General features: G+C 41.0%; 1 protein-coding gene across 4 annotated transcripts in view; it reads right to left on the reverse strand.

Annotated features, from left to right (window-relative positions):
- Positions 1–230: 230 nt before the first annotated feature.
- Positions 231–23,285, reverse strand: part of lgmn (legumain) — a 52,689-nt gene continuing 29,634 nt past the window's right edge. For 3 of the 4 annotated variants that reach the window (XM_041214301.1, XM_041214303.1, XM_041214302.1), the window contains exons 8-14: positions 19,802–19,868; positions 15,694–15,812; positions 14,860–14,949; positions 12,374–12,571; positions 7,285–7,455; positions 6,048–6,115; positions 231–2,358 (exon numbers count right to left, since the gene is read on the reverse strand). In XM_041214301.1, coding sequence (XP_041070235.1) covers positions 2,316–2,358; positions 6,048–6,115; positions 7,285–7,455; positions 12,374–12,571; positions 14,860–14,949; positions 15,694–15,812; positions 19,802–19,868 — 756 coding nt within the window. In that variant the 3' untranslated portion in view covers positions 231–2,315. Of the gene's footprint in view, positions 2,359–6,047; positions 6,116–7,284; positions 7,456–9,814; positions 9,922–12,373; positions 12,572–14,859; positions 14,950–15,693; positions 15,813–19,801; positions 19,869–23,285 lie in introns of those variants that run through there. The other variant, XR_005946266.1, reaches the window with a different exon arrangement.

Genomic DNA, 23,285 nt, shown 5'->3' on the forward strand with positions numbered 1-23,285 from the left:
CTCAGGCAATTCATATCCAACTACTATGTTCCAGAAATGGAGATAGACAGAGAGAGTGAACAAATAAGGTGCATAGAGAGTTCTATGTAGAGAGTCGAAAGAAAAGATGGAAAAATTATGAAGTCTGGAAAAATAATAGGGCAGGAATAGGAAGAAGGCAACTGAATAAAAGTTAAGAATTTCACATTTTTAGCTTTCGTTTTTGTATTTGAGGTATAATAAATCTACTCTTGAAATTCAAATTTCTTTATTGACATAACATTATTTATCCATTAACATGTTATTATTTCAGCATTACAAAAGCAAATTGTAGATCCTAATTAAATGCTTAGTAAATCATAAACATCTCTCAATTATTGTATATTCAAAACCATCTGTAGTAATCTCTCTTCTTAAATCTAAACAGTGTGCAATGGGACTAGCCTCCTTATTCTCTTCACAGCTATGAAAGTTTCGGCCCTCAGGGTATATATTTTTTAAATCTGGTTCAGAGGCAAACTTTGGAACAAGAAATATAAAATGTGCCTACATAGTAAACAGATGCCTGTTAGCAAAGAATGAAGGGGATGATAATACAATTAACAGCAATTCATTGAAAGTTTATAGTCGCTAAGTACCAGAAAAATATCAAAAGGCATAAATAAAACAAACAACCCTCAGACCCTGGAAAAAAATCATTGGTGTGCTGACATTTAGAAAATCTAGTTTGGGATCTATATATTGGGAATAGTTCAGAGATGGCTCAGGGCTTCAAAGTACTGTATTAAGAGAGAATCAAAGCTGAACTAGGTTTTTACATTCCAGGTTTCCCTTCTTTTGAAATTCAATTTTTGCTGGTGTTCCAGAGGTGCCACCACACCACCTCTGTGCCTCACCCAAGTGGTACTTTTTCATAGGCAGTTGGGCAGAAAATCAACTTTGACCAGGGTATGGAACTGTCAGTAGGACATTGACCACCTGCTACATGCTCCACCAGATTTTCTTGCATTGAGCTGAGCTGCTGCTATCCATCTTCAGCCTCTTGTGAAGTCGAATTTCTTAAGTGTCAACAGTCCATGAAAGGCATCACAACCTAGGACAACTGTATTCTCACCTAACATCCTCACTCATGAGCTTTTCATGTGGGGATGACAAGACAGCAATCAGCAGTGGTGGTGAGTTACAGTTCACTCGGGTAATTCAGAGTTGCTGTGGCAACATGCACTTTTTACATGCATGTTGTAAACTGCAGCTATGGATAGAGGCTTCAACTTTCTTCCATTGCATGGCTGACCGGGACACACTCCCACTCTTACTGCCTGCCATTGGCACGTATTGGAAGGATTTGCAGATTGATACTAAACCTGTTTGGTCATGTCATTAAATCCTGGGATGGGACTTGAACCCAGAGCTTCTGGCTGAGGAAGGGACACTACCCACTGCTCCACAAGACCTCTCAGTCAGCAATAGCTGACTTTTTTCAAAAATAAAAACAAGAAAATGCTGGAAATACCCACATGCAAGTTCTTTCTCCCCCTCCAAACCGGCATTTGACTGAGAATGGACTTTAGGAGCCTTAGCAAAACGAAGCTTAGGAGGAGCTAAGTGGCTGAAATCATATTTAACATAAAAAAATATAGCCCTGGTTGAAGGCTAATATCACTGCTCAGGTTCACTACGGCAGTTCCCTCAAGCACCTTCAGCTGCTTCTAGAAGTTCTTCCCCTTCCACTATTTTGAGACGTTAGAAATGTATTTTCTATTGGAAGATAGTATATTAAATAGACTGAGACAGCGCTAGATGGAGGACACTACCAAAAGTTGTAACATTTCACTTAAATTTATTCCTGAAAGTTCTAGATTTCACCTAGAACTATATACGTTTTAAGTAAATATAGAAGGTAGAATACTTGTTTTTACACATTTATTTTTTTAATTGAATATCTTGTTTATGGTGACAGAAGTGCGACTATTAGTGATTTCCTCTTACCCCAGTCCTTTATAATTAACTTGCACACTGATTACACTCAAGGAAAATAAATATCTGCAGTTAGAAAAGTGCATATTACACAGAAAGAATAGCTCTGCATCAGTAAGGCAACTTGAGCAGACGATTCAAAAAAAAGTTCAGAACTGGTTCTAAAAATCAATATATTTGAGAAGACAATCCATTAGTATTGAAGAGTCAAAAAAATCCAGGGAGGGGTGCAGAAAAGAGAATTTCTTTTCACAACAAATTAAGTAGAATTCAAACATGGTTTGTTCAATTAATTGCAATCCCTGAAGTCCCAAGTGAGATAAGGCAGGAACTTTTCTAAACATATGGTCCAGTCCTTCTTAACTCTTCAGTAGGCAGACTTTATCCATGGCTTGAATGATGCTGAAAAGGAGATAAGATGGGTTATTCAGATGATCTACATATTCACTTTGAAATACAAATTATTGCTCAATCATCCATAAAAGATACCAAGGTCTATTTTTACTGAACTGAATTCAAATTACTGCTGGGGATGGGGAGAATGGAGAAGTCCTCATAAAAAAGGTACTACAAAATGCTCACATGATGCCGCTCCTCCCCTTCAGTTGGTGCTGGTCATCATAAGGATTACAAGTTTATCTCTAGTCCTATACTTTTATTGTTATTGTTTTATGTTAAATCAATGCTCTGTTTAATGTTCATTACAGGTGTAATAGAGACAGAGGGTGGAATAATATGAGTGGGGGTTGGGCAGGGTGGGATAGCGACAGCATGCCTCGCCAGAAACCACATCACCGTGAAGACAACCGGCTCCACATCGGACGACCCTGCAGCAACAAAGTGCTGTGGGGCTGATTAATGAGCTGCCAGTCCCGGCAGTGCCAGGAAGGCATCAGTGGCAGCTGCCGGGACTGCAGCTGGAGAGAAGAGCCCAAGGCCTAAGAACCCCGGAGGAGGTAAGTTAGGGAGAGGGGCAGTGGAGGGGTGGGGGGAAAAGATGTTGGTTTCAGAGAGAAAGATTAGGTAGTAAGGAGGGGGGCTTCGGTCTTGGGGGAGCCGCCCCACGATTGGCAAAGAGCACCCCCCACCCCCCCACCCATGCTTATCGTGGAAGCACGAGAGGAGTCGGGAGTTGAAAAGGAGCTGGGAGAGCAGAGGCAACTGAGGGAGTTCGGTAAGGAGGGAATGAGATGATCCTGTGAGTACAGTTGGGCAAGTATTTACTACTTTTATTGCTTATAGTTTTTAAAAGTCTTATTTTGTTGTTCATTGTAAGGGTTATATTCTGTAACAACGAGGAGCAGGGCAGAAGGGCCTTAGAGTAATTGATATTAAGTATCTTCCAAAAGATTTAATTTAATTTAAAGGGGTAAGTCATGGCAGGAGAGCTCAAAGCCGTGGTGTGCTCCTCCTGCTCTATGTAGGAAGCTGGGAATATTTCCAGTGCCCGGGATCAGCATATGTGTGGGAAGTGTCTCCAGCTGCAGCTCCTGGAAGCCCAGATTTCGGAGCTGGAGCGGCAGCTGCGGACACTGTGGAGCATCTGCGAGGCGGAGAGTATTGTGGATAGCACATGTAGAGAGGTGGTCACACTGCAGGCCAAGAGTCCACAGGCAGGGAGGGAATGGGTGACCACTAGGCAGAGCAAGAGGACTAGGCAGACAGTGCAGGAATCTCCTGTGGCTATTCCCCTGCAAAACAGATACCCACTTTGGATACTGTTGGGGGGAATGGCCTCTTAGGGGAAAGCAGCAGCAGCCAAATTCGTTGCACCATGGTTGGCTCTGCTGCACAGGGGAGGAGTAAAAAGTGTGGGAATGCAATAGTTACAGGAAATTCAATTCTAAGGGGAATAGATAGGCGTTTCTGTGGCCACAAATGAGACTCCAGGATGGTGTGTTGCCTCCCTGGTGCTAGGGTCAAGGATGTCTCAGAGTGGCTACAGGACATTCTAAAGGGGGAGGGTGAACAGCCAGTGGTCGCGGTACACATTGGTACAAATGACATAGGTAAAAAAAGGGATGAGGTCCTAAAAGAAGAATATAGGGAGTTAGGAAGTAAGTTGAAAAGTAGGACTTCAAAAGGTAGTGATCTCAGGGTTACTACGGTACCATGTGCTAGTCAGAGTAGAAATAGCAGGATATATCAGATGAATACGTGGCTGAAGAGATGGTGTGAGGGGGAGGGTTTCAGATTCCTGTGACATTGGGACTGGTTCTGGGGGTGGTGGGACCAATACAAACTGGACGGGTTACACCTGGGCAGGACCGGGACTGATATCTTTGGGGGAATATTTGCTAGAGCGGTTGTGGAGGGTTTAAACTAAAATGGCAGGAGGATGGGAACCTATGCAAGGAGTCAGAGGAGGGGGAATCAAGGACAAGAACAAAAGACAGAGAGGGGAATAAGAAAAGTGGTGGGCAGAGAAATCAAAGGCAAGAATCAAACAGGGCCTCAGTGAAAAATAGTGGGAATGGGACAAGTAAATGTTAAAAAAAGTCTAAAGGCTTTGTGCCTTAATGCAAGCATTCACAATAAAGTGGATGGATTAACTGCGCAAATAGATGTAAACAGGTATGATATACTTGGGATTATGGAGACATGGCTGCAGGGTGACCAGGGATGGGAACTGAACATCCAGGGGTATTCAGTGTTTAGGAAGGTCAGACAAAAAGGAAAAAGGTGGTGGAGTTGCATTGCTGGTTAAAGAGGAAATTAACGCAATAATGAGGGAAGATATTAGCTCCGACGATGTGGAATCTGTATGGGTAGAGCTGAGAAATACTAAGGGGCAAAAAAACGTTAGTGGGGGTTGTATATAGACCCCCAAACTGCAGTGATGATGTTGGGAATGGCATTAAACAGGAAATTAGATTCGCATGCAATAAAGGAACATCTGTAATTATGGGTGACTTTAATCTGCATATAGATTGGGCAAATCAAATTAGTAACAATTCCGTAGAGGAGGAATTCCTGGAGTGTATACGGGTGTTTTTCTGGACCAATGCGTTGAGGAACCAACTAGAGAACAGACCATCCTAGACTGGGTATTGTGTAATGAGAAAGGAATAATTGGCAATCTAGTTGTGCGAGGCCCCTTGGGGATGAGTGAACATAATATGATAGAATTCTTCATCAAGATGGAGAGTGACATTGTTGATTCTGAAACCAGGGTCCTGAATCTTAATAAAGGACGCTACGATGGTATGAGACACAAGTTGGCTATGATGGATTGGGAAACATTACTTAAAGGGATGATGGTGGATAGGCAATGGCAAACGCTCAAAGAGCACATGGGTGAACTGCAACAATTGTGTATTCCTGTCCGGCCCAAAAGCAAATAGGAAAAGTGGCCAAAAAGGGAAATTAAAAATAGTATTAGATCCAAGGAAAAGGCATACAAATTGGTCAGAAAACACAACAGACCTGAGGATTGGGAGTACTTTAGAATTCAGCAAAGGAGCACCAAGGGATTGATTAAGAAGGGGAAAATAGAGTATGAGCGTAACCTTGCAGGGAACTTAAAAACTGACTGTAAAAGTTTCTATAGGTATGTGAAGAGAAAAAGATTGGTGAAGACAAATGTAGGTCCCTTACAGTCTGAAACAAGGGTATTTATAATGGGGAGCAAAAAAATGGCTGACCAACTAAATACATACTTTGGTTCTGTCTTCACAAAGGAGGGCACAAATAACATACCAGAAACAGGGTTTAGTGAGAGGGAGGAACTGAAAGAAATCGGTATTAGTAAGGAAATGGTGTTGGAGAAATTGATGGGATTGAAGTCCGATAAATCCTCAGGGCCTGATAATCTACATCTCAGAGGACTTAAGGAAGTAGCCCTGGAAATAGTGGATGCATTGGTCGTCATCTTCTGAGATTCTGGAACAGTTCCTACAGATTGGAGGGTAGCTAATGTAACCCCACTATTTAAAAAGGGAGGTGGAGAGAAAACAGGGAATTATAGACCAGTCAGCCTGATGTCGGTAGTGGGGAAAATTGGGGGCACGTAAAATTCAGCCCTGAGTTTTGCACACTTCTACTGTCGCTCAACCAATATGTTGTTAAATTCAAAATAACATAAACATTACCTCTTTATTGAGAAACCTTCTTCACAAAGATTGACTAAAGCATAAAGTTGTCTCAGTGCATATTCATACTAAAGAAAAACACAGCAACATTAAAAATAGACATTAGCAGTCTTTTGCCAATACCTATGCATTGGGAATTATGTTAGGACAAAGTTTCAGTGCAATTTCAGTTTAAGGGTTCAATGTCTAATTTTAACACGCTCATTATAAATGATATGCAAAACCCCCCTTGACATATGAACTTTTCACAACACGTCAATAAATCAATTATGAAATGTTCTTCAGCTACACTAGACTTCAGTGATTCAGAAGTCAGATAGTCCACACGTGTCTATATGGAGATTAATAAGCAATGGTTACTGTGCCAAAAATCAGTTTGTTGGATTACATTTTACACAATTAAGATCGACATCATGGAAGCATTTTTCCATTATTTCCTATTGGTCTTCATTACAGTAACATGCTAGGGTGCAGCTCCACTGGTAGAAGATGTCCTCCAGTCCCTCAACCAAGGTCAGTTTTTTGCTGTGTTGCACATTGAGTGGGGTGTGTCACCACCTCTGAACCCAATGTTATCTTTGTCAAACATTAACTGCATTTCCAAGATTATTATACAATTAGCAGCAGTGATCCATGTTGATTAATCTCAGGTAAGGTGACAGGGGAAATGCTACAATCCCTCAAAAATGAGCATCACACATCTAGATTCTTCACAATCTGCAAACTAGGGAAAAGGATGAGAGTTGGGTCAGAATGTCCTTGCCTACTTCACTCCCGATTTCTAACCTGGATGGCAAGGATAGCAGACAATGACAAGAATAGACTCTGCTGTGCTCCCATGACCAAACAGCAACCCAGCACCCCGTACCCAGCCTCAGACAAGGAAAGTCCCTCTTGTTTGAAATGCAGAGCGATGCCAAAGAACTGCACAGCACAATGATGAAGTTGGGAGACACACATTAGAAAAGTTTCACCCAGTTTGCTATTTAAGCTATGCTACCCATCCTTCTGCAGCAGCTAAAAAAAAAACTTGCTTAATCTCCACTTTACAAGTTAGTAACAAATGCAATCTTCATTCTCTTTCTGCAAAATGTCAAGCAGAAATTTTGGTGGGCACATTTCATTGGCAATTCCAAATCTAGAACATGATTGGTGCCCTTACAAAGCAAAAAACATGATCCAACAAACATGCAGCATTTTTAAAACTAATTTTTAAATGAACTAATTATATATTTACCAGTGGTGTGTGCCAGTTAAAGCAGCGAGTTTTGAAGTGATAGTTTGCAGCTTGGTAGCAGGCATGATCACGGATACGACTTCGGGAGTTTAGAATCTGTGCTGTATGCTCCTCAGATTCTGTGACAATGGACACAATCTTTTGCATAGACTCCTGGATTAGGCGCTTGTTCTACCAAAGAACAGGTACACTGGTCAATATTCAAAAAGCATTACGGCACGAAGAAAACTAGAAATGTCCAATTAGATTTTCTAAAGATATATGGGAGACCACATTCATTTATTTTCTTGCTGCTAGACCTATCTATCCAGAAATGTAATTAAAATCTCAATCTTAAAAAATAGTAAGAATGGGTATTACAATAATTATTTCAAGTAAAAAAAGGTATCTTAGATAAGAATTCTTGGTTAATACAGGATTTCTCTCCAAATTTAACATGTTCAAAAACATGATTGCCTCTTAAACAAAAACAGAAAATGCTGGAAAAACTCAGCAGGTCTAAAGGCATCTATGGAGAGAAAAACAGTTAACATTTTGAGTCCATGTAGCTCTTCGTCAGAAAAGTCACATGGACTCAATGTTAACTTTTTTTTCTCTCCACATGTGCTGTTAGACCTGCTGAGTTTTTCCAGCATTTTTTGTTTTTGTTTCAGATTTCCAGCATCCGCAGTATTTTGCTTTTATTTATACAGCTGCCTCCTAACTGTCTTCTGAGAACACTTAAATGAACCATCCAGTTGTATTGAGCCATGGCTAAGAATAAAACAGGCTAATTTGATGACTAAACAAATTCTCTTCAACGGTCAGGTAGATTTCTGTCTAATACATCTGCTGGTTCACTTACTTTTAAAACCTAACAACAACTAACCTTCATCTTGTTCAGTTCTCACATACCTATTAATGCTTTTAAAAGACTTAGAACCAGACTGCATTTAGGGTAACGCTCACTAGAGAAAACGAATTTGGTCCATTTCCCTGAGTCTGTGTGCACATGTTATTTTAGCATTTCTAAAATAGATTGCCCAGCAAGGAACAAATGGCAAGTGGCACAGCAAGGCTGCCCATCTCTCATTGAAGCTTTATATAATGGGATGTGGATAGCTGAGGCCAATTTTAAAATTCCCATTTATATTAAAGGATGGTGGGATGGGAGGCAGAGGGAGGCTGCATTTATATAGTGCTTTTCATGGCCACAGAATGCTTAAACTGCTTTTCAGCCAATTAGGTACTTTTGAAATGTAGTAAATGCTGCAATGTAGGAAACACAGAAGCCAATCTATGGAAAGCAAACTCCCACAAACAGCAAATTAATAATGACCAAATAATCTGTTTCTGTGATGTTGATTGAAGGATAAATATTGTCCATGCCAGAGTATATAACACCCCTGCTCTTCTCCTCAAATACTGCTATGCAATCTTTTATGTCTACCTGAGGCGGCAAATGGAGCCATGGTTGAACATCTCATCAGAAAGGTGGCAACCCCGACCGTGCTGCACTCCCTCAGCACTGAACTGGGTTGTCAGGTTTGATTGCTGAGCTCTAGTCCAGGAGCGGAATTTGAACCTGAATCTGTGATTGAGAGGTGAGAGTGCTGCCAACTGAGGCACAGGTGACACTGGCCTCAGCAAAAAGTCTCAAATGGAGTGGGACGTCGGAGGGAGGGGGGGCACGGAATGAAATATTTTCAATGCTGGTTACGTCAGAACTATGTATCTTTTAATTTCATAGAACGGTTACAGCACAGAAGGACAACATTCAGCCCATCATGTCCATAGTGGCTCTCACAGGTAGGTCCACTTTCCGGCTTTTCCCCTTAGCCCTGCAAATTTTCTCTTTTCACATAATTATCCAATTCCTTTTTGAAAGCCACAATTGAATCTGCCAGCACCACAATCTCAGGCAGTGCATTCCAGATCTTAACCACATACTGCATAGAAAGATTTTCCTCATGTTGCCTCTGGTTCCTTTACCATTTACCTTAGGTCAGCATCCTCTGGTTCTCGACTCTTTTTCCAATGGGAACAGTTTCTCCTATTCACTCTGCCCAGACCTTTCATGATTTTGAATACCTCTCAGCCTTTTCTTCTCTAAGGAGAACACCACAAGTACACAAGAACTAGGAGCAGGAGTAGGCCATTCAGCCCCTTGAGACTGCTCCGCCATTCAATAAGATCATGGCTGATCTGATTATGGCCTCAACTCCACTTTCCTGTCCATCCCTCATAACCCTTGACTCATTTTTTGATCAAAACTCTAACTCAGCCTAGAAAAAATTCAATGACCAAGCCTACACTGCTCTCTGGGGGAAGAGAAATCCACTGACTAATGATCCTCTGGGGGGGTGGGAATTCTCCTTATCTCCATCTTAAAACAGAAACTTCCAATTTTTAAATCACATCCCCTAGTTCTAGTCTCCCCCACAAGGGGAAACATCCTTGCAGCATCCACTCGGTCAAGTCCCCTCAGGATCTTATATGTTTCAATAAGATCACTTTTCATTCTTCTAAATTCCATGGGTATAGGCACAACCTGTTCAAACTTTCTTCATAAACTAATCTCTTCATCCCAGGAATCAGTCGAAAGAACCTTCTCTAAAGTTCTCTCTTCCTCCATTAAGTAAATCCTCTTTTTGGTCCCTAAAATTAAAAAATACAATAAAAGGCATGAAACTACCTCAGTAGTAAAATGAGCTCCAAATGCCAAGCAACTTAGATTATTATATTTCTGGAGCTTCAATATACATCTTATCACAAAGTAATTTTGATTTTAATATCTACATAAAAACTCAATGCTAGCCACTTTGAGAACCCATCTTACCATATGAGATTTATTGCCAATTAATGTTGTACAACTTAATTGATCCCTCCTCCCTCAAAAAAAAACAAACACGTTCTGTAAGCTGATCACACACTTTACCATTTAAAAATCTGAGACCCATGGTTGGATTTTCACTGAGTTGGGCTGACTCAGGAGCCCTTTAAAATGCTGAGAGGGACCTGTTTCCAGGATTCCCGCCTCCACTCCTGTTTCCAGTAATTTGGAGGGGCATGACTTAATTGAATTAAAGACAGCTGGTCTGAAGGCCTTGATGTATCAGAAGAGGAGCTAGGTTTGATATGCTCAGTAAGTAAACATGGGTGACATTTTAGAATGTAAGATGTAAAGAAAAATTTGCATTTTTAGATAAACCAGGGTAGTTTGAATTTCAAACGAGAGGGTGAAATGTTACATTTAGTCAGAAATCAAACAGTGTGTTTATTTTTCCCAAAGCTTGCTGATGAAATTGGTATTATGAAAGATGTTCATTATTAGAAAGCTAAAGTCCAAAGACTTATTGAAATAATGAAATTTGCATTCAAAGAGGAAAATATGTATAAAGGAGAGAAGGCTATGTGTAAGGAAGGAATTCTAAGGTCTAACAAGTGTGAAAAGCCTTCAACCCCTATGTACTAAGCTGCTGCCTACAGGAGCCAAAGCTATGAGAATTCAATCTGAATATCACTGTTCAGGGTATTGTGTGCTTTGCCTGGGTCTGTTGAAATATATCTAGTTTTACTGTTGCCTTAACAGATGTGAATTAGATTAATTAGGGGATTCTTTTATTAATAAATGTTTAATTTAGTTTTGAAAAAAAAACCTTTAAGACTTGGTGGTCTTATTACTACTGAATTCAAGGAACACACATCAAAATAAAAATATAAGCTGCAAAATAGTTGTGGCAGCTATTTCAAGTTTCTTTCTGGGAATTGAGCAACTCAGCACTTGCCATCTGCTGTATCATAATACTCCTGTAATTCTTTCATTGACATGCTTTGAAATACAAAATATATCTGTTCTTTCAGTTTCAAGTTAGATGCTGTGTTGTAAGTTACATGTGTTTTTACTGCAGTGATTGATTACAGGACTCTGTTATGTACAGTCAAGTTGACCATTACATTGATCAGCATGGGGTAGGTTTTGAGATGCATTAGAATACTTTTCTCATTGATCTGAAATGATTTAAATGTCTGTAGTGCATAATATTTGAAGAAGAAACTGGTCTGCAGCTTTCACTGAGAAAAGCAGAGACTTGTTCCTGGACTGCTTTGATTGACAGATTATCTGGTGTAGCTTAGAAAGAAAACATAGTGCAAAAATAGATTGCTTTCAACAGCCTTCATTGGTTCTATTTGGAAGGGTTTGTTTTGATAGTTGGTGTCACTATGAATACTTGGCTCAGTTTTAGAAGCTACAGAACCACTTTTCTCAGTAAAGGGTTACGTAGACAGTTGATCGGCAATTTTAAGAGGTTACTAAAGGATGATAATCATCTGTCTTTGATGTGGTTACTGAATACACGTGTGTTTTTACAACAGATTGACCACTTGTGAGGACACATTGTTTTAAATTTGTTTCTTTGAATAAGTGTTTTTCTCAGTATGAAGTGTGTTTGACTGAGAGCTCTATAAGATTGTTAGAAGATTTTTTTCCCCTATGTCCTTTTCAAAGACATGGCTCCTGAGATCTGCCCATAGTGGATACGGGATGAGAGCATGGGGTTGGGAGTGGGCCAAGGGCATTGAGAAGTGAAGGTTTGAGGGCCTGACATTCATCATTACAAGCAGACTGATGTCCCAGTAAATGAAGCAGGCATTCCAGCCTGCTGCCTTGCCACCCGTCCACCTCTGTTGCTGCCTCAGGCTTTCCTCATTAGGGGGTGGGGCCAGCTCCATTGCACTCCCGCCTCCCTAGAATGAAAATAAGGCAGGTGGGAGCCTTTTTAAAAGGAGTCAGGTCTGCCGAGTGAGAAAGTTACCTGACTCAACTTTCCTGCCTCCTCCACGAAAATCTGGCCCCGATGTCAGAGTAAATTCTATTACACGCCAAATGGATCAATATAGATTTACATTATCAATACAAAAATCTACAATTCTGTTTTCAGGGTCTATAATTAAAAGAATACTAATGGAGTTTTCACCAGACATAGTTCACTGCAGACAAAATTAGTTTGAATTGATTATTCAACATCTGAACCATTTCCCAGAACCTTAATTTCAGAGAGAAAGAAAATAATTTCTGTTTGGATGACTTTTGCTGTGTTCTGCTCACCCCCAGATGTGCACCGATCTCCACCAGGAGCTTCTGAGCCTCCTCAATGTTGTTTGCGGCCATATACTTCTGTTTAAGGATGGCAAGAAGAACATCAGGACTTGGTACTGCATCCACAATATCTGGCAGGGGCTGTCTTGTGCTGAGGGCAGCCTTCCTAGAGCCTTGGAATGCATTCAGTTTCATGTGGGAAAGTGTCTGAAGAATGGAAAAACAAATATGAAAAGATTCCTGTATTTAGTATTACCTTTAATGAGCAGCTTTCAACAGCATGAGCTTTGTATAGTGCTAGCAATCTCAGAGTCACAAGGTGTGCATGCTCAGGCCCCACTTCAGAACTTGAGCACATATTCTAGGCTCATGCACCAATGCAGTACTGAGCAAGTGCTGCACTGTTGAGTGTTCTGTCTTCTGTATAAACTACGACTCTACCTGCCTCTAAGAAATTTGCTAGCAGTATTCAAAGGAAAGTAGGAGAAGAATCCAGGTGACCTGACACGATCACTTATTCCTCAGCCAACACCAGCAGTCATTATTTCTAGGACTTTGTAGTGTCCAAATTGCTGCCTGTGTCGTAACATTTCAATAGTTATTTATCGTCTTCAGGAAAGTGAAAGATGCTATTTAAATACAAGATCTTTCTTTTAAAAATAAATCAAAGCATGGTATTTTTCATTGTTGAGTTTCATGAACGCTGAAAATCTAGCTTATATTTTTTGCCTTTTGATGAAATTCTCTACCATAATTCTCCACCATGATTTCAGAAAGGAGTTGGGAAGAGATGCCACATGCTCTGGAGCAGAGCTCAGTAGCGATAAAGTCATAAAAAGTCTGACTATGGAAAAAAATGATCACATTCAAACCAATCACAGGGCTGGCTATTTTAAACCTGACTGTATTAATTCTAATTTTAAGGCTTCACTTAAACATTCTTTATCTAGGGGATTTGCCAAAAGGCAACAAGTACACTTTTTAAGGGCAAAACACAAAACACCACCACCATTGTAGGGTCTTTTGCTTTCAGTCAACTCAAATTTAAAAGTGGAGACTGTTAAAAAAAAAGCACCAAAACATCAACTTTGAAAATACTAAACATGCAACACTAAAATTGCCTACAACTATGACACTTCCATTTATGAACCAGACTGTGAAATAAACAGAGACCCAATGACAGGACTGGGTTGGCTTCCCCTCTTTCCCTTTAGAAAGGTCATGAGTGAATTAAAATTTTAGCCTTAATGAACTTCAGTCTTCCAGATAAAATATTTTGTTTTTATACCTTTCCCAAGCTAGATTTGAAATTCTACATTAGGCGAAGTAACCAGGTGCAATTTGTCCAAGTTTGCTGATGATACAAAGCTAGGTGGGAAAGTAAGCTGTGAGGGGGGATGTAGAAAGCCTGCAAAGGGATATAGATTGGTTAAATAATAGGGCAAGGAGGGGTATAATGAAGAGAAGTGTTAAATTATTCACTTTGGTAGAAAGAATGGAAGTGCAGAACTATTTTTTAAAAAAGGTAACAGAACATTTAATTCCAGGATAGGGGAGAAGGTGGTATAGTGGTATTGTCACTTGGCTAGTAATCCAGAGACCCAGGGCAATGCTCTGGGAGCTTGGGTTTGAATCCCACTGCGGCTACAGTTTTATTCTTAATGCCCAAGGAAAGACATTTGCCTTAGGAGGGATGCAACAAAGGTTTACTCAATTGAATCCTGGTATGAGAGGGCTGACCTACGTGGAAAGCTTGAGCTGAATGGGACGATACTGTCTGGTGTCAAGAAGTGACCTCATTAAAAGATAAGGTTTTCAGAAGGTTTGACAGGGAGAAGTGTTTCCTTAGTTGGAACGTGTTGAACCAGGAGACAACCTCAGGATAAGGGGCTGGCCATTTAAAGACTGAGATGAGGAAAGATTTCTTCCCTCAAATTTGGGAATATTTGGGATTCTCTGCCCCAGTGGCCCGTGGATGCTCAGTTGTTCAGCATATTCAAGACTGAAATCAATAGATTTTTCGGCATTAAAGGGAATCAAGGGGAACGTGAAGTTGATTCAGAAGTTCAGCCATGATCTTACTGAATGGCAGAGTAGGCTCGAAGGGCCGAGTGGCCTACACCTGCTCCTAACTCACATGTTTGTACAAAAAAGTGTTGTTGATGTAGAAGTTCAGCCATGATCTCATTGAACAGTGATGCAGGCTCAGGGAGGTCTTAAGGTCAAGGCTGCTCCTATTTCTTGTTACATTCACATCCTGCCTGAGCAATTGGTTTAAAAATAACAGTGGTTTATTCCAGCCTCCTCTTCCTAAAATTACTGAGCAATTGCTTTCATTATTATCCTTGACACCAGACAGTATCGTCCCATTCAGCTCAAGCTTTCCACATAGGTCAGCCCTCTCATACCAGGATTCAATTGAGTAAACCTTTGTTGCATCTCCCCTAAGGCAAATATGTCTTTCCTTGGGCATTGAGAATAAGTCAAATCCTTACCAGATTCCCATACTCCTGCACGTGGCTCGTGTTGGTCCTGCTCTTTACGATCCTGAACTGTTTATGTAATGATTCTTTTTTCAGGTCCTCCTAAAAGGATAGGAATGAAAATAGAAATCTTCAACACAACGCCACTATTTCCACACATTAATACCTTTCGGCTTGTCCGATTTCAAATATACCCAAGGCAAACAGTGTGGGAAAAATTTTGACATGGTGCAAAAAAAAAATCAGCAAGTTTCTACATTTACAGCATCAATACCTCAAGTTATAGATGAAACTGGAAAATCAGTAATTCTTTAACAATTGTACATTTGACTGCTTTTTTAATCTTTTGAATGAAGGCAATTTAATAACTGAAATATATTTTTCTTTGCTGAATGTTATTTAGCATTCCTGCAATTAAAAGAAAGGAAATACATTCTTTCACAAACACGAACTTCCAATTATAATGGAACCTTCTCCTATTCTCTACCAGAATGCTCTCAGGATAAAGCCTTGTGTTTGTCTACCCAAAGAATAACCTACATTATCTTTGTCATTTGCATTAGGCGCTGCTATGCAATATGTGCAAAATCAGAATTTAGAGATTTAATTATCTGGAAATGTTTACTGACCACCAGGTTAGTCCTTTCCATTGCAGCAGGTCACTTAGTTATTTCCAAATTTAAGCAGATAACCATGCCAGGAAGATTTGGGCAGAGGTGTATACATTTATACCAATTCTACTTCAGAGTTAGTTACTTCATGAGGAGAGAGATTTTTGGACATTAAGAATTAATTACACTGCAACCTGAATGCTTAGCATTGTTATTTTGATGTATTCCTACATACCTGGTCAGAGTCTTCCATCCACACAACACTATACACGTCACCCAAATAGGTCTCTCTTTCTTTGTCATAGTAACAGGCATATGATGACTCCTGTTCATTGGCAGCAGTAGTGGCAAATACTGTAATCAAAGGGATAGAGTTTAATGAAAAAGGGAAGAAAGAGTGATCAGTGGTTAAAAAGTTTATTTTTCTCCACTAAATACCAATGGAAAATGCTGGAAAGGCGATGCGTTTCCCATTTCAATAACAAAACATCAGCAATGCTTTCAAATTGACACTGTGCTACTTTAAGACAATTGAGTAATGATTAAAATTTACTGAAAGTGACACTGCACTTGAACGAGCAGCAACAACAATAACTTGCATTTATAGGAATACCTTAAATGTAGAAAACACCAAGGCACTTTACAGTGGGGAAATGGCTAGGCGTGCAAGAGATGGGCTGTGCAAAGGAAAGGCTGAGAGGGGGGTAGAATGATAGAGCAGTTTAGGGACAGAGCTCCAGAGAGATAAATAGAGTTAGCTGAAGGCTGTGACACCGAAAGTGGAAGGGTGGGTTGTGCCACAAAAGAAGACAAAAACTCCGTGAGAAAGGTCCACTCCTGGCTTACTAGGAAGTTAATGATAGCATTAGATTCAAAGAAGCTTATAATGTTGCAAAGAGTTGAAGTAATCCTCAGGAATGGGAGTGTTTTAGAAACCAGAAAATGGTGACCAAAATGTTGATGAAAAGGAAAATAATAGAATGTGAGAATAAACTAGCCGGGAATTATAAAAACGAAACAATTGTAAGAGCTTTTACAAATATATTCAAAAAAGGCGGTGAAAGTAATCACAGAATCATAGAATTGTCTGATGCAGAAGGAGGCCATTTAATACCCGTCAGCATGTCTGATTTCAAATATACCCAAGGCAAATGATGTGGCATGCCATCATGTGTGCACCAGCTCTCTGAATGAGCATTATGACTTAGTGCCCTTCTCCTGCCTCTTCCTCGTACCCCTGCACATTATTTAAATAGAAGCAATCATCTAATGCCCTCTTGAATGCTCGGCCGAACTTGCCTCCACCACACTTCCAGGCAGTGCATTCCAGACTCGAACCACTTGCTGTTTGAAAAAGATTTTTCTAATTTCGCATTTGCTCCTTTTGCAAATCGTTTTAAATCTGTGCCCTCTTGTTCTCGATCCTTTTACGAGGAGGAACAGTTTTTCCCCATCTACTCTGTCAGCACCCTCCTGATTTTGAACACCTCTATCAAACCTCCTCTTAGCCTTCTCCTCTCCAAGGAGAATAGTCCCAACTTCTCCAATCTATCTTCATAACAGGAGTTTCTCATCGCTGGAACCATTTTTGTAAACCTCTTCTGCACTCTCTCCAATGCTTTCACATCCTTCTTAATGTGTGGCGCCCAGAACTGTTGAGGTCTAACTAGTGTCCTATACAAGCTCAGGATAACCGCCTTGCTCTTGTGCTCTATGCCCCTATTAATAAGGCCTAGGATACTGTATGCTTTATTAACTGGTCTCTCCACCTGTCCTGCCACCTTTAATGATTTATGCACGTATACATCCAGGTCCCTCTGCTCCTGCCTTTAGGGTTGTACCCCTGATTTTAGTCATTGGCCCCTTGGAGGAAGAGACAGGAGAAATTATCATGGGGAATAATGAAATGGCACAGACATTGGATAAATGTTTTGTGTCTGGCTTCACAGTAGAATAAGAACTTAAAAGGAATCAATATCAGCAGAGAAAAAGTATTACAAAAACTTAAGGACAAAAAAAAACAAACGTATTCTCAGGACCTGATAGCCTACATCCACGGATCCTAAAAAAGAGGTAGCTACAGAGGTATTGGATGCACTGGTCATGATTTTCCAAAATTCTCTAGATTCCAGAACAGTCCCAGCAGATTGGAAGTTAGCAAATTAACACCACTATTCAAGAACAAAGACAGAAAATAGGGATCCACAAGCCAGTTTGCCTGACATCAGATTCCAGCATTTTCCCAATGTCTATTATTAAGGAAGCCTTAACAATGCACTAAGATCATAGTATGATCAGACAGCATCAACATGGTTTTACTGAATGGAAATCGTTTTTGAAAATTGAGATTTTTGAGGGTGTGTTTAGTTGGGTAAATAAGGTGGAGCCAATAACGTAGTATAGTGGGATTTCCAAAATGCTTTTGATAAGGTGCAACACAGAAGGCAAGGAAGGGCTCATGGAGTTAGGGGTAATGTGAATGGAGGATTAGTTAAAGGCCAGGAAGCAGAGGGTAGGGATAAATGGGACATTTAAGTTGGCAGACCAAGACTAATGTATGCAATTCAAAGCTACATGGGAATGTAAGCTGTTAGGAGGACACAAAGAGGCTACAAAGAGATATAGACAGGTTGATGAATGGGCAACAAGGTGGCAGATAGAGTATGAATTTGAGGAGGTGTGAGGTTATTGTAGTCGTTTTAAAAGAAAAATCTGCTTTTCTATTCTAAGGTGAGAAACTTTTAAATGTTTATGTTCAAAAAGAGGTAGGTGTAATCATACAAGGAACACAAAAAGTTAGCATGCGGGTCCACAAGCACTTAGAAAGGCAAATGGAATTTTGGTCTTTATTGAATAATGATTAGAATACAAGGAGAAGGAAGTCTTGCTATGATTGTATAAGGCATTGGTGAGATCACACCTGTAGTACTGTGCACAGTTTTGGCCTCCATATCTAAGGAAGGATATATTTGCATTGGAGGCGGTACAGAAAAGGTTCACTTGATTGGTTCCTGGGATGAGGGGCAAGTAAATTTGGCCTATATTCTGAGCTTAGGAGAATGAGAGGTGATCTCTCTGAAGCATACAAGATTCTGAAGGGGTTTGACAGGATAGACATAGAGGTTCTTTCCTGTGGCTAGGAAATCTAGAACAAGAGGGTACGGCCTCAGGATAAAGATTTGATTGTTTAGGATGGAGATGAGGAGAGATTTCTTCACTCAGAGGGTTGTGAATCTTTGGAATTCTCTAGCCCAGAGGCCAATGATTTGTGGGGTGGCGGAGTGCAGGAGAGGTGGGCAACCAGGAAGGGATGCAATTGGGTTGATAAGGAAACACTGACGATTTGAGGGCCAGGAGGAGCACTCCCAGAAATATGTAGCAAAAACCACATTTATATCTGTACCATTTTTTGTGTTAAATCTCACTTCTTTACTCCCCTGAGACCATGATTTTAACTACCCAAGTAGTGACAGTCAGAGATAGAGATAGGCTCTGGCTCATTTATGGGAAGCAATGGAACAGAAAAGGATACTCAATGGGTAATACACTTACACAGCTCCTAATGACCAATAATAATCCATTAGGAGACATATTCAGTCAGGAAATGATGTCTGATGTATGCAAAGACGACTATTAGCAGAGTCCAATTTGAGCTCAACAAAGATGGATTTAGCAATTCCACCATACATTGCAATATTATTTATTTTGAAGCATAGGAAAAGCTAAGATGTTAGTTAAACAATGCTGCATGCATCAAAATTGACAATATTTTTGCGATAACAATCACAATAATGTTAGCTTATTGTGCAGAGGACTGTTTAAACTTGAGTTTTGCATGAACACCGGATTTTTCCAAGTTTATATTAATCAGCTTGTAGAAAGCCTGGAAGAAAAATTAGAAGGCCAAAACATGAAAAGCTAATGGCCACTCAGTACATTGGAAAACTTTTACAGGTACAGCGACTTAAAACTGGCAACCTCAGGACTGATGCCGTGCTGGATTTCAGATCTGGTTTGATTTCGGGTCAGGCGGTTTGGGTCAAACCAGGCTGGGTGGGGTCAAGGGTCGCTCAGAGGGTGGGAATAGGCTGGTGCATGAACAACAAAGGGGACAACTAGTCTGGAGCCATACCATGCCAATTGTCCACTTAAAGTTGATGCATGGCACATTCTAAAACTGTCCAGTTTTCAGACAACTCCTGTTTTTGGACAGCAGATTTGAGGCGCTGTACTGCATTTAAAAAAACATTAAAATGTCAAATCATATCAAAAGGTCCTTTTAGCATTCAGATATCTGTGTTTTATAGCTCCCACATAACCTTAAACTGCTATAATTTTCATACCATTAATGTCCTTTGGCAGATCTATCATCATTGATCCAGACTCACAAGCTTCAATGTAAAACACCATCTGTGGAAGCAGTGCAATGGGTCATCAAATCTTAGCCATAGCATACATGAGCTTATTATTGTATTCTTAAATGTCACTCGAACATAGAAAAGGCACCAAAACCTCCACCCATCGGGGAAGTTGGAAGTAATACAAGCGAAGGTTTATGTAGCAGTTGTGGAACAAAACCAAAACCAATAGACAACATTCAAACAGCAGTCCCAATTTCACATCACAAATTTCAAGTCACAAGGGCAACCCATTTATAAAGTGATCAACTACCAAAAATATGCCATGCAAAGCCACATCAAAACATATTGATCAGTAATGCATTTTTACTTGTAAGGCATATTAAAGCAAATTCAGGTTTTCAGAATAACATGGGTACAGGGTGGTATTGTTAAAATTTAACTAATGCTTAGTAGACTGGATTGGTCTGGTCATAGATTCTTAGCAGAAAAGCTGAGTGACTGAAAACTATTTCATTGCCTAGAACACTAGACTTGAGAGATACTTGGTTAATATATTACTGAAACAGGTAAACAATTTCATACAACTATCAGATCATCATATTTCAACTGTTTTCTTAAGTAGTAACAAGCGAAGAAAAACCTAGATGCATCAAGCCTAGTGCTTAAATTTGCTTAATGCCATTACTTTGAAAATACTTTGCCTTTGGCTGGAATTTTCCAGTTTTGTTGGCATCGGGTGTCAGGGGGACAACATGGCAAGGAGACCAAAAATCCTTTGGTCGTGAAACTAGCTTGCGATCATCCACTCCACCCATCAATAGTGGACCATGTCTCCTGCTACCACTCATCAGGAACCTAATTTCAACACTTTAGCATCTCATTATAAGCCCTGCTCGCTGGATTCAGCCTCCCCTGCTGGATCATCCGGGCAAGCCAACGCATTTCACAATTGCACCTGGCGAGCTGCACTTCACTTGGGACTTTGAAGTTTGTTTGCCTGCTTTGCTTTGGGCAACACTCACAGTCATCAGCTCCAGGCTTTGCAGGCAGCATCATATCACTTTTGGGGCGCTCACAGGCAGGTCTCCAGGCCAGCCATAAAGTGGGGGGGGGATGGTCATTTGACAGCTGCAGGGCTAAGGTTTCCTTGGGGAAGCGGGTGAAGTGGCCTCAGGCAAGGGAAGAGGCTGCGGGGTGAGAGCTGTACTGGGGGAGGGGGCTATCCCAGGGTGTGTGTGGAGAAACATCTGTGCAAGTGGCTTCAAGATGGTGAGGGCTGAGGAGGCATTCTCCAGAGGAGATGAGGCCAGATGGAGATGTGAGGTGCGGAGAGAGCGATGTTCCTTGAGCTGGCAGTAAGTGAATGTGTGATGGGCTTGTGAGTGAGAGAGAGAGTTTAGAGTGATAAGATGGTCGCCTTACCCTGACAGCACAGATGAGACCATTCATCCATTTTCTGCACTGGACGGCCAACCTCACGTGTAGCATTGCACTGACCACCTCTGCCACCGCCTCTCAAGCTGGAGCGGTGAGACTGATGAGCCTCCTGCAGCCAGAGTGGGGGTAAGAGGACAATGCGGCAGGCCTCCATGGCATCCAGAAAGCATTCCAGGGATGCTTCACTGAATCAGGGGGCTGCACTCTTCTTGGCTTTTGGGGCCATGTCTTTACCAGCGCAGTCCTGGGCTGCAAGCATTGAGATGTGTGCGGGGGGCTGCAGTTTAAACATGGTGACCAGCGTGAGAAAGTGGCGAGGTAACGGTGTGGCGGGCAAATCAGAGGCCGCCCGCCAGCAAGACGGCTGTGTTTCCTGTGGCTGCATAATTAATAAGGTGGGAAGGGACAACACGGCATGAAAACCTGCTATTGCAGCTGGTGGGTAAAACTACTTTTTTTCCCCGCCCCCTATCGCACTTTGTGCAAAGGGAAGATGGTTCTGCCTTTGTTTCTCCTTTAGATGTGCTGATCTAACCAGAGATAAATTTAATTTCTTGTACATCAATTGTATGTTATGAGTTTGTACTTAAAGGAAACACAGATGCTGCTTTCTAACTGTGGAATCTGTGTGGGTAGAGTTGAGGAACCGCAAAGTAAATAAAACCATAATGGGAGTTATGTACAGGCCTCCGAACAGTAGTCAGGATGTGGGGCACAAGATGCACCAGGAGAAAGAAAAGGCAAGGTTACAGTGATCATGGGGATTTCAATATGCAGGTAGACTGGGAAAATCAGGTTGGTAGTGGATCCCAAGAAAAGGAATTTGTGGAAAGTCTACGAGATAGCTTTTTGGAGCAGCTTGTGGTGGAGCCCACAAGGGAACAGGCAATTCTAGATTTAGTGACGTGTAAAGAGGCAGATTTGATAAGGGAGCTTAAGGTGAAGGAACCCTTAGGAGGAAGTGACCATAATATTTTAGAATTTACCCTGCAATTTGAGAGGAAAAAGCTGGAATCAGATGTAACGGTATTACAATTGAATAAAGGCAACTACAGATGCATGAGGGTGGAGCTGGCCAGAATTGACTGGGAGATGAGCCTAGCAGGAAAGACAGTGGAACAGCAATGGCAGGAGTTTCTGGGAGTAATTTGGGAGACACAGCAACAATTCATCCCTAGGAAGAAGAAGCATACTAAAGGGAGGACGAGGCAACCATGGCTGACATAAAAGCTAAAGAGAAAGCATACAATGCGGTGAAGACCAGGGGGAAACCCGGGGATTGGGAAGCCTACAAAGACCAACAGAGGGCAACTAAAAAAGAAATAAAGGAGCGAGAAGATTAAATATGAGGATAAACTAGCCAGTAATATAAAAGAAGATTGCAAGAGTTTTTTTTTTAGATATATAAAGGGTAAGAGAAAGGCAAAAGTGGACATTGGGCTGCTGGAAAATGACACTGGAGAAGTAGTAGTGGGGAACAAAGAAATGGCAGAGGAACTGAATAGGTACTTTGCGTTAGTCTTCACCATGGAAGACACGAGTAACTTCCCCAAAGTTCAAGAGAGTTGGGGGGCAGATGTGAGTATGGTGGCCATTACCAAGGAGAAGGTGCTAGGAAAACTGAAAGGTCTGAAGGTGGATAAATCACCTGGACCAGATGGATTACACCCCAGATTTCTCAAGGAGATAGCTGAAGAGATAGTGGAGGGGTTAGTGGTGATCTTTCAGGAATCACTGGAGTCGGGGGGGGTCCCAGAGGACTGGAAATTCGCTAATGTAACCCCCCTGTTTAAGAAGGGAGGAGTGAGGCAAAAGATGGGAAATTACAGGCCAATTAGCCTGACCTTGGTCGTTGGTAAGATTTTAGAGTCCATTATTAAGGATGAGATTTCAGAATACTTGGAAGTGCATGGTAGAATAGGGCAAAGTCAGCATGGTTTCATCAAGGGGAGGTCATGCCTGACAAATCTGTTAGAATTCTTTGAGGAGGTAGGGAGTAGGTTAGACAAAGGAGAGCCTATGGATGTTA

The sequence above is a fragment of the Carcharodon carcharias genome, chromosome 20 (genome assembly GCF_017639515.1).
Source record: "Carcharodon carcharias isolate sCarCar2 chromosome 20, sCarCar2.pri, whole genome shotgun sequence".
Classification (NCBI taxonomy): domain Eukaryota; kingdom Metazoa; phylum Chordata; class Chondrichthyes; order Lamniformes; family Lamnidae; genus Carcharodon; species Carcharodon carcharias.